Source organism: Mastomys coucha, unplaced genomic scaffold (genome assembly GCF_008632895.1).
Source record: "Mastomys coucha isolate ucsf_1 unplaced genomic scaffold, UCSF_Mcou_1 pScaffold22, whole genome shotgun sequence".
Lineage (NCBI taxonomy): Eukaryota > Metazoa > Chordata > Mammalia > Rodentia > Muridae > Mastomys > Mastomys coucha.
In genome coordinates, this window is record NW_022196905.1 from 117,149,734 (window position 1) to 117,161,482 (window position 11,749).

Sequence of the window (11,749 nt, forward strand, 5' to 3'; positions counted from 1 at the left end):
ACACTCTACCACTGGCCACATTACCTGCTCCTAAGCCGCTCTGCTTTCTGCATTTGCTTAGAAGTGGGATGACAAGTCTGGGACAGTGTTTATGTGGATGACAAGATCATGGGTCAGTAAAGATGGCAGAATGAAGGGGGTTAAGTGAGGCCATACCACTAGCAAGGCAAATGGGCTCCCACACAGCTGGTATTCTCTCCCCTTGAAGTAGAACGGGTCTGGAGCAGGGATCTTAGGCCTCAGTCCTCAAAGCCAACTTCTCCACAGCACTTTCACTTCAGTTTCAAAAGTAAAGATGCCAAGTGGCCCCCAAGGAAGATGAATTTCAGACACAGGAGTAGGTCCTGAAAGTGTCCCTGGCTTCTATAGGAGGTTGTCTGAAGAGGTGGCTACAAGGTACCAGGGTGATTCTTGCATTATATTCATGGTAGCTAGTCCCCATGTCCTGGCTCCTCACTGTGTCTTTGTCCCTCTTCAGCCTGTTAGTTTTGGCTCCAATAGCCTTTGGATCAAGGCCAGATCTCAAGACAAGCCAACAGAAATGACTCTTTGAAGCAAAAGAGTTGGAATACTGGAGAGACAAGATGGGACATTATCCCTCTGTTCACTCTGTAAAGGAAGCATTTCATAGCCACTACCCGCCTGTCTGGATTTGTGTACAGAATTGACTCAGTCACAAGTTTATATCTCTGTGTGTGGCTAATCACCTCCTGTGATTAACTAGAAGGCCTTTGAAGGCTGCGCCTCAACTTTTTTCCTTATTTTCAAAAAATAATGCATTCCTATGTTTTGTTTTGTTTTGTCTTGTTTTGGTTTTGGTTTTGGTTTTGGTTTTTTCGAAACAGGGTTTCTCTGTAAAGCCCTGGCTGTCCTGGAACTCACTCTGTAGACCAGGCTGGCCTCAAACTCAGAAATCTGCCTGCCTCTGCCTCCCAAGTGCTGGGATTAAAGGCGTGCGCCACCACCGCCTGGTGCATTCCTATGTTTAATTACTTAATTTTTGTCCCTCACCCTTTTGTATGTATGTAGAGACCTAGAAAGATGGCTCAGTGGTTAAGAGCTAGCTCTTCCAGCAGACTTGAGTGTAGTTCTCAACATCCACTCTAGGCAGCTCCAAGGAATCTGGCTGCTGCAGTCAGTGTGTGTGTGTGTGTGTGTGTGTGTGTGTGTGTGTGTGTGTGTACGTGAGCTCATGCAGACACACAGATATACACATAAATAATTCTTAGAAACCAAAACAAATGGAGCCAGGGTTTAGTTCAGTTGAATTGCACCAGATTAAAGTCCTGGGGTCAATCCCCAGTGTCGTTTAAAAACAGGAAGTCATGTTTTATAATTTATTGCTTGTTATTTTTTTTATTTAACAATGCCTTGTATATATTTTTGCCTGTTTATCAGCATTATATATCAGCACATGTATTTTTTGATTATCTCAGAATGTTCAACTATGTAGATATACTTGTATTTTAATAAATCTCTTTTATTGAACATGTACTTCATTTCTTCTTTTTTTTTCTTTTTTCTTTTTTCTTTTTTTGAGACAGGGTTTCTCTGTGTAGCCCTGGCTGTCCTGGAACTCACTCTGTAGACCAGGCTGATCTCAAACTCAGAAATCCACCTGTCTTTGCCTCCCAAGTGCTGATGTACTTCATTTCTAACCTCTTCCTACAACTTAATATTCCCTTTTTGGTTTTGTGCCCATGTTTGAATGGATTTGTGGAATTAATTCCTACAGAAGAGATCTTGGCTTAAAGAAACATGTAAAATGATTATGATTAGAAAGTTGTCAGCCTGCACCCTGTACTGGCTGGTTTTGTGTGTCAACTTGACACAGGCTGGAGTTAACACAGAGAAGGGAGCTTCAGTTGGGGAAGTGCCTCCATGAGATCCAGCTGTGGGGCATTTTCTCAATCAGTGACCATGGGGGAGGGCCCCTTGTGGGTGATACCATCTCTGGGCTGGAAGTCTTGGGTTCTATAAGAGAGCAGGCTGAGCAAGCCAGGAGAAGCAAGCCAGTAAGGAACATCCCTCCATGACCTTTGCATCAGCTCCTGCTTCCTGACCTGCTTGAGTTCCAGTCCTGACTTCCTCTGGTAATAAACAGCAATGTGGAAGTGTAAGCTGAATAAACCCTTTCCTCCCCAACTTGGTCATGATGTTTGTGCAGGAAGAGAAACCCTGACTAAGACACACCCCAAGAACACTTGGTTGTTTTTGCCTGTTGTCCTCAGTGCCAATTCAATGATGAGACCTTTCTTCTCTGTCTCAAGCTGGCTTGTAAATGTGGTACTAGTTGTTAGCTGCTGTCTGATTGTATGTACCTAAGAGAACACCTTAACCATTTTAAGGATTGGGAGAAAGGATTTATTTTGGTACAGATTTTTCAGAGGTGTGGAGGGACATGGTTGAGCAAAGTCCACCTCATCGTGACCAGGGAGCTGTAGACAATCAAGAAGAAGTTGGGGTGTTTCTCCCGTCTACTTTCTTTCATCTAGGTCACAGGTTCTCAGATGTTTGTGAGCCACCATGTGTTTGATGGGAACCAATCTCAGGTCCTCTGGAAGGGGACCCAGTGCTTCTGACTTGATCATCTCTCCAGCTCCCTAGATACTACCTCTTAAATTTCATAACCACTCAGTAATGCCATCAGATTCTAACTATTTATCAGTGGATTAATCTAGTGATTGAGACAGAGTCCTCAAGATCCAGTCAATTAAATGAAAACCAATAATAAATAAAAATAAACAAATAAGCTACTACCCACTGTAGCAATGGTCAGACCTGGAGCTTTGGGGCAAGTTGGCAGGTCTTGCCACCATAATGATAAAGGGCTAAACCTCTGAACTGTAAGCCAGCCCCATTTAAATGTTTTTCTTTATAAGAGTTACTATGGTCATGATGTCTCTTCATAGCAATAGAAACCCTAACTAAGACAGGAACTGACTGCTAAATAGGCACAGCAGTTTGAGGATGGCAAGGAAGGTTCTAGAACATTATAGTAATGATTGTAGCACTGAACATAGTTTAAAATGGTTAAAATTATAAATTTTGTAGCATGTTTTAGCACACATATAAAAGGAAAGGAAGTTAAGGTTAATTTTTTTAACTAATTTTTCACCCATACCCACACCCACATGCTACTCTGGAGATCTGTAGCTCTTACTTTTGTTCTGACCTTTTCTACACACTGTCTCTTTCTGTAAACTTTAGGACCCCACATTTATCTCTTGTAGTTGGAAATTATATCATTAAGAACACAACAAGGATTTTTCATCTGTTTGTGATACTATATCTGCAAGCTTTGGCTTCTTTGGCATTGGGAGCTCTTTTGATTTGGTGATTCTCAGCCACATGTTCATGTTGGGTGGTCACTCTAATATACCCACCCCAGGATTTGTCAGTAAGCAGAGCTCCTCCTTAGGTAACAGGCAGAAGAGGCAAATAACTCATTCCTGGGGTGCAGTCAGGTATCAAATTCTGCAGGACCTTTCCTCTGGAACCACCCAACTTCTCCAGAGCAGGATGTGTGTTGGCAAAGCCTGCCCATTGATATTTGGGAAAACAGGAAGAGATAGGAACTGGAAATCTCATATCAAGTATTCAGACTTGTACTGAATCCCCCAGACTTTTAAAAAAACAACTAGTAAATAAATAAATAAAATTAACTATCAGATGATGATCAAAATATTATCTTTATTGCTGGTCACGCTGAAGATAAAATTGTAAGTGAGTCATTGGCTGGGGTTGTCTGTTTGTTTTTCCATGTCCACTCTCCAGTAGACCAGGAGGGTGAGCATGAGCAGCTTGCTCCCCAATGGAGAGGAGAGCAGGACCTGACCATCTGTGCCTGCTTCTCTTTATGTTGGTGATGCCCATTCCACCTGCCTGTGAGGCAGGGCTGGTGTGTGTGTGTGTGTGTGTGTGTGTGTGTGTGTGTGTGTGTGTGTGTGTGTGTGTGTGTGTGTATGTGTGTGTTTTACCAGTGGATATTCCTCCTGGGAGCATCAGGAACCATGAAGAGATGATCAGTTGAACTGAACAATGAGTGGACCCAGAGCTATAATCAGTAGCCTGTACTCTCTCTGTTGGTTTCCTTTTGGAGAGACTGAGCAAGAGCAAGAGTCAGTGTCTAACTTATGCCATCAAGCAGAATCCATGATCCAGTCCTGCCCTCCTGTGTTCTTGATTACCCAGTGCTTTCTTTCTGAGGCTTGCACTTTAATTTTCATTCCAAAGCAGTCTCTTGCCAGACCGCTGAAGAATTCATGGTTTGCTAACTCCATCCAACAAAATTTTAAGAGGGGCCTTTGTTGTCCTGTGAACTTCCTGTTTTGTGTCAGGAACCCTCCTTCCAGGCACAGTGTATGAAGACTTCTTCATGGGAACATTAAGCAATTGTTTAATAACTGGGTTTAAAAGCACTGGGCCAGCAGTCCTCAAATGAGTAAGAGGTAGACCATGGCCTTCTCATGGGTTGGGGGCGGGGCCAAGTACCTGGCAAATGTTCCTTGTGGTCCTGGCTGTGACACAAGAAGCACAAAGTTCAGAAGTGTGAGGTGGAAGGAGCTTCCAGGTATGAGGCCAGTGGTCTTACACGTTTTCTTTAGCATTTCTGGTTATATTTTTAAAGAAGGCTTATAGATGGACTATCTGAAAGATGAGTTCTTGTAGATCAGGGTGGGAAGCAGAAACCTGATCAGAAGCTTTTGGGTGCCCTGCTTTTGGTGTTTTCTCATGGAGTGACTGCCTCAGCTGCTGCCTTATGGAGTCTTTTAAAGTAGCTTTTCCTAGTTTTGAGACTTGTGGTGTAAGAAGGGCTCCTATACACATAGCCCCTCTTCCCTCTTGGAGGTGCCAAAGAGCACATTAGGAAAGAAACGGGCAGGAAGTTAGAGTCCTTCTGCTACCGAGCTGTGTGTGCTTCCCTGCCCTCGGCACTCTGTAACCGTGTAGGACTTGTCAGTCATCCACTCTGTGTACCAGACAGGGGTTTGGACTAGTTTCTCTATGTGTGTATAGCGCCACTTGCTGGCTGTAGAGATATTGCCCAAACATGGTGGAAGCTTAGAAATCTGTATGTTCCTGCTGAAGTTTGACTTTGTTTGCCATAAGTATCCTGAATAAGAGAAACATCTCAGCAAGCAGTTGGGGAGAACCAGGGGACACGAACACTGTTTACAGCTCAATATCTTTCTCTGTACCTGCCACTCTCATCATGATACTTAACCTGCAGGAGCCATGTAGTCCAATGGAGAAGAGGTCGGCAGCACACTGGCCTCCTCTTTCATAGGTACACAGCGGAGGTATGATTGGCCTACCGATTAACTCTCACAGATCTTGACAGGGAACTAGCATCTGTTTCTTCGTGGAACCATGGGTCCAACGTAGCTCTTTGTAGGTCTTTTGAAGCCATCTCTGAGATAGTTAGTACTCAGTAAGATTCTGGTACTGATGAGCACATGGCACAACCATGGAATCCTGGGTATTACAAGGAAGGAGTATCGGTTATAGAAAAAGTGTTTTTAGTTTGGTCTTGTTCCTTAATTAATTAATTAATTTCTTCATATCTTTCTTTCTTTTCTTTTCTTTTCTTTCTTTCTTTTTTTTTTTTTTTTTTTTTTTTTTTTTTTTTTTTCGAGACAGGGTTTTTCCTGTTCCTGGCTGTCCTGGAACTCACTCTGTAGACCAGGCTGGCCTCAAACTCAGAAATCAACCTGCCTCTGCCTCCCAAGTGTGGGGATTAAAAGGCGTGCACCACCACTGCCAGGCTTGTTCCTTAATTTCATTTGTATAATAGAAACTGCACACTGGCCAGATGTGAAATTGCTCGAGGACCTTGCTCACGATGGGAAGGAAGACTGACTGTGTTGAAGACAGGCTCTGTCTGCAGCCTTGTCTGGACTAGCCCACCGGGTCTTACAGCTCTGATGAGCTCCATTTCTGTTACCTCATCATAGCCACAAGCCAAGCAGGAACAGTGCCATCCCGCTTCTCCTTAGCCTTAGCTTAGGTTTAGCCCTGAGTTGGTGTTCTCTCACACGACACCTGGGATGGCGCAGGCTGGCCTGGGTCTCACTTACATCCTTCCTCAGCTCTTAGATCTTCACTCACAGAAGTCGGTGCTTAATGCTTCTTGGAAATGGAAAGCCCATGGCTCTGCACCTGCTTCCATAGCCTCAGACATCTTCCTTCTCCATGTGTGTGCATGTGTGTGTGTGTGCATGTGTGGGTGGGCGTGGGTGTATACATATGCATACACACACACACACCTTCAACTAACCCTTATTAAGGCCACTGTGGAGGAGACGGCATTGTTGTGATTATCCTCAGTAAACAGAAGCATCAGAACACCCCTTCCCAACGTGGTTGCATAGTTGCGAACCTGAGGCTGTACAGACTCCATACCCTTAGCTCTGGCCTTATGATCACAGAAGGAGCTGACCAGTTATAAGGGTGTGTTAGTCATGCCTCTGGAGGGGCAGCTGAAAGAGGAGGTGGGGGAGACTCTTGAGGTTTCTGACCTTGGGCAGAGACGGTTGCTGTTATTGTGTTCTCAGATGTTAAGAGGATATGCTGGGACACTTTTTAGGGGAGACTGCACTCTTTCTTTTTTCAAAAAATTCTTATTTTTATTGTGTGTATGAGTGTATTGCCTGCATGTTTGTAAATGGATTGAATGTCTAGTGTCTGTGGAAGCCAGAAGAAGGCATCCAATGTTCTGAAACTGGATTTATAGGCTGTTGTAAGCCACCTTGTGGGTCCTGTAAATTGAACATCAGTCCTTTGTGAGAGCAGCAGCAATTACTCTTTAACAGCTGAACTATCTCTGAATTGCTGGGGCCACCTCATTCTGTTTCACAATCCACAGCCTGGGCACCGGTAGTGTGTGTGGAGAAATGAAGAGTTCTACCAGGTAGCCAGCAGGGAACTCTTCCTTATATGCTAAGCTTTCATACATACCTTACATACCAAGCTTTCAAGTTCACTTCATGACTTGCCTCTTTAAATGCTTGTGCTTCCTTGACGGGCACATCTCTGCCACTCTTGTGGCCTTTCTGAGTAAATTTGGAGAAGGGGCAGGGCTGTGACCTGCCATCAAATGGATGCTCTTCAGCACCATATGAACCAAAGATAGAATCTTACTGTCTCAACCCATCAGACCTAGGAGAGGCCAGCACTGGCCCAAAGCAGATAGTGTAAGAGACCAAGTAGAAAGAGTAATGACCATGTGTGTTAGACATGCAGAAGGGGCTCCAGCACCTCACGGCTGGTCTCAAAGCTCCCATTAGTGCTATCTGTAATGTAAGAGTATGCCTCAAAAGTCTCCAAGAATTGGATACTGGAAAGATGACTCAGTGGTTAAGAACACTTGATGCTCTTCCAAAGTTCCCAAGTTCAGTTCCCAGTACACACATCAGGTGACTTATAACCACCTGTAACTCCAATTCCAGAAACCTAAAGCCCTCTTTTGGTATCTATGATGCCCACACATCTGTCTGTCTCTGTCTCTGTCTGTCTCTGTCTCTGTCTCTCTCTCTCTCTCTCTCTTTCTCTCTCTCTCTCTCTCTCGCACACACACACACACACACACACACACACACATCTATAAATAAATCCAAAGAAGTTCTTGTACAGTAAGTTGAGAGCACGCACTGACCAGGCTAGTAACAGGCAACATGAGCTCCCTGGCGGCACAGCCATCTTGGCAGTTCAGTTTCCTAAGTGCTGTGCCAGCAGCTACCTCTGAGCAGCTTTCTCAGATGGCATGAGATGGGCCAGAGGTGACTGAGAACAAAAGAAGTGGGCTCAGACCTGTTGGGGAAAATGCCTAGTTTCCATTGTTAATCTGTATTAGTCTAGGCTGGCCTTGGATTCAGTCCTCTGCCTCTACCTCTTGAGTGTGGGAATTAAAGATGTGTGCCACCATGCCTAGCAACATATATTTATTTATATGTATAAATATATATATATATATATATATATAATTATAATCAATGTTTAAGTATAAGAAACTTTAAGGGTGTGCAGAGAACAAAGAATACAGGAAACCCCATGTCTGATCACCCTCTGCAGCATGTCCTCTAAGCCTGAATATTGTCACACCCCAATAAATGGATCAACCCAGGGTTCTCCAGTCTGGAATGGTTTGGTCTCACATTTTATTTTCTGAAAAGCAACTGACTCTCTCTTTCTTTGTCTTGTTTTCCAGTGGGAAATTAGTGTCTCCAAAGTGGAAGAATTTCAAGGGCCTGAAACTCCAGTGGCGGGACAAGATCCGGCTCAACAACGCCATCTGGAGGGCATGGTATATGCAGTGTAAGTATGTTGCCGGCCAGGCAGGGGGTGTGTTATGCTCCAAGGGCCCTCAGTTCTGTGGTATCAGAGCTCTATATCTTGGAGGCCTGAGCATCTTGGGTCTATAGCCTGCTCTTAAAACATATTTTCAGTAGACTTTTTCTTAAGTAGTCTATCTGATGGGAAATCAAGATAGAATACATCCCAGGAAGCAGGGCATTCACCAACCATCAGGCTAAGTCAGCTAACAGCAGAGTCTTGAAGGGCAGCCATGAGACCCTGACCACAGCATATAGTGCATGCTGGGAACTTGGCCCTCAGGAGTAATGGGTTCCTTTTAGGAGAGATGGGAGAATGTAGCCAAGAGGTGACATTTGAAGAGCCAAAGAACAGTTTCCATTTCTAGCAGTTTAAGAAGACATAGATATCACTGTACAGCTCTTGTCCTTGGCTAGCATGAGGATGGAAAGATGCAGGCCTCAGGAGCAGGGCAGGCTCTTCCTGCTCATTGGCTGCCTTTGTGTTGATGAGCAGCTTTATTTTTTACTCCGATATTACTGGCATTTGTTGCCTTGGGCCTGTACACTTTTATTTTTCAGAATTCTACATTTCTCCAGTGGAAGAAGGAAATAATATTCCAGGGTTTGGGTAGAGCTCCATCAGGGATCTTGGTTCAGTTATGATGTCTCTCTTCTGCCAACCCAGATTTGGAGAAGCGCAAGAATCCGGTGTGCCACTTTGTCACTCCACTAGATGGCTCTGTTGATGTAGATGAACACCGTCGGCCAGAGGTATTTAACCAGCAAGTGATTGAATAGAGGGTAGGAAGAGGGTGTTGGGAAAGGAAAACTGCCTTTATTTTTGAAGCTACAACCCACCAAAGGACCAAGCTCCATGGTAGAAACTGTAGAGAACAGGGAAGCCTTTGCTGTTCTATTAGTTAGCATGACCTGGAAGAGGAGGAGGAACCTTCAACAGTTTGCAGCCCCCAGAGATTCTTTCTATCCTTAAGCAAACTGACCTTATGGGGCCTCATTTTCTGCATTCATTTAAAATTAGTACTTCTTCTGAGAGTTACTCAGGAAAGACTGGCTCTGGAGCAGTTAGAAAGGCTCAGCTGTAACTCAGAACAAGAGCTCATACATAGGCTCTAGGTTCCATCCCCAGGACCACAAGCAAAACAACCACTCTAGAAGAAGTTAGGGAGAACTCAAGCATGTCCACATCGGCTGGGATACGGCGTAGTCAGTAGAGTGCTTTCTAGTGTGCACCAAGCCATGGTTTCCATCTCCAGCACCACACGAACTGAACATGCTGTCAGAAGCCTGGAGTCCCAGCACTTGGGATATAGAGGCAGGAAAATCAGAAGTTTCAGGCCATTCTTGATACAAGGCCAGCCTGAACTTAACAAGACCCTCTCTTAAAAACAAACAAACAAACAAACACAAAACCAAACCAACCAAACAAAAACTTAAGATAGGAGATAAAAAGAGATTAAAGAAAGAGTGGCTCATTTTTATTTTGTCTTATTATTTTGGTATTATTAAAGGGCAGAATCCAGGGCCTCTTACATGCCAGGCAAGATCTATAACATTGAGCTATACCTCCTCCTCAAAAGAGTAAATTTTTAAAATTTTATATTAGATTTATTTATTTATTTGTGTGTTTATGTGTTTGTGTATGATGAATGTGACATACCATATATGTGGAGGTCAGAGGACAACTTTTGACAGTTCTTGCCTTTTTTTGTTTTTCGAGATAGGGTTTCTCTGTGTAGCCCTGGCTGTCCTGGAACTCACTCTGTAGACCAGGCTGGCCTCGAACTCTGCCTGCCTCTGCCTCCTGAGTACTGAGTCCTTGCCTTCCACCACATGGATCCCAAGGATCAAACTGCGGTCATCAGGGTTGATGGGAGGCCCCTTTACCCACTGAGCCATCTCACCAGCCCTCATTTTCACTCTTTGAGAACATGGCAGCTGCTACCAGAAAGGGGCATTTGTGGGCCACTGTGAATTTCCTTAGCATCCTTGGGCAAGGAGGAAGATCACCCCTGCCACCTCTCTGAGTGCTGTGTGCTTACCCTGTACCCAGTGCAGCATCACCCTTTGTGTACATTTTTAGCTAGAGTGTGAGAAGAGGTGTTCTCACTGAGTGAGGCCGGAGTTTCTCAAACAACATGGGATCTTCTGGTCAGTGAGCCATCTGAGGCCACGTCAGGAATGTATGCTGGGTATTCACAGGCTGAGATTTGATCATCATCCAAGACCTGCTTTTCATTTTGGCCTCTTGGTTGTAGGCCATCACCACAGAGGGCAAATACTGGAAAAGTCGCATTGAGATTGTGATTCGGGAGTACCACAAGTGGAGAACCTACTTCAAGAAAAGGGTATATATTAGCAAGGGCTTTCAAAAGAGCATGTTCTGGAAGCTCTGGGGTGGGGATTGGGAGTTGGGGAGATGGGAGATGGGACTGTATTCAGAATGGGGCCTGAGACCCTAAGCTCCACAGCTGCCCCATCAGTCATGGAGCATGGAGCAATGTTGAACTCAACATTGTAAGCACCAAGTAGTGGCTCTGATTTTCTCAGTCATGAACAGAGCTATTTCCTTCTTTGTGCCGACATCCGTGGGATGGCAGCCAGGAGGATCCCATCCCCAACTCACTTCCCAGAGAGTTTACTTACAGATAGGGAGGCAAAGTTGGGGCATCCCAGAGCTCCTAGTGGCTGCCTTATCGTGTTCCCTCTGCCCACAGCTACAGCAGCACAAGGATGAGGACCTTTCTAGCCTGGCCCAGGTAAGTGTCCTGAGTGAGTCCTCAAGTGGGAGGCCAGACCAGGACTAGCTCCTCATATGGACGTCCTGCAAGTGCCCATTAAAGCAGACACGCTCTGGTGGGTGGGTTAAGGGAATAGCTCTCAGTCCCTCTACCCTCTTGCTCTTTTTTCAAGAAGCAACCCTTTACTGTATGCCAGGACTGAGAAGATAAATTCAACTGCCCTTTGATTCTTCTTCTCCCCTGTTGGCACTAGGACGATGACATGCTGTATTGGCATAAACATGGGGATGGCTGGAAAACCCCAGTCCCCATGGAGGAAGACTCACTGCTGGACACAGACATGCTCATGTCAGAATTCAGCGACACCCTCTTCTCCACACTCTCTTCACACCAACCAGTGGCCTGGCCCAATCCACGAGAAATAGGTAACTGTAGTTTCTGTTCTTGGACAGCTGGCTTCTTTCTCAGTGAGGATTCCTCTAGGCCAGGCTTTGCTTCAGGGCACCTCTGAGCTGCTGCATGGCACTTAGTTAGGCTAGGCCAGAAAAGAAAAGAAAAGGATTGCCCAGGCTCTTTATCTGAGGGTCCTGTGCAGTTGCATAGGAGGAGACTGGACTGGAGACTTACAGAGGTGATCACTGGTTTTGTTGTTGTTTTTTTTTTTTTTTTTTTTTT

At 44.9% G+C, this 11,749-nt stretch overlaps 1 protein-coding gene across 1 annotated transcript in view; it reads left to right on the plus strand.

Moving 5' to 3' along the window:
• The window catches only part of Mlxip (MLX interacting protein), a 61,065-nt gene that overhangs the window by 36,774 nt on the left and 12,542 nt on the right, over positions 1 to 11,749 (plus strand). The window contains exons 2-6 of the mRNA XM_031337811.1: positions 8,210 to 8,316; positions 9,001 to 9,086; positions 10,592 to 10,681; positions 11,051 to 11,092; positions 11,328 to 11,499. Coding sequence (XP_031193671.1) covers positions 8,210 to 8,316; positions 9,001 to 9,086; positions 10,592 to 10,681; positions 11,051 to 11,092; positions 11,328 to 11,499 — 497 coding nt within the window. The remainder of the gene's footprint in view (positions 1 to 8,209; positions 8,317 to 9,000; positions 9,087 to 10,591; positions 10,682 to 11,050; positions 11,093 to 11,327; positions 11,500 to 11,749) is intronic.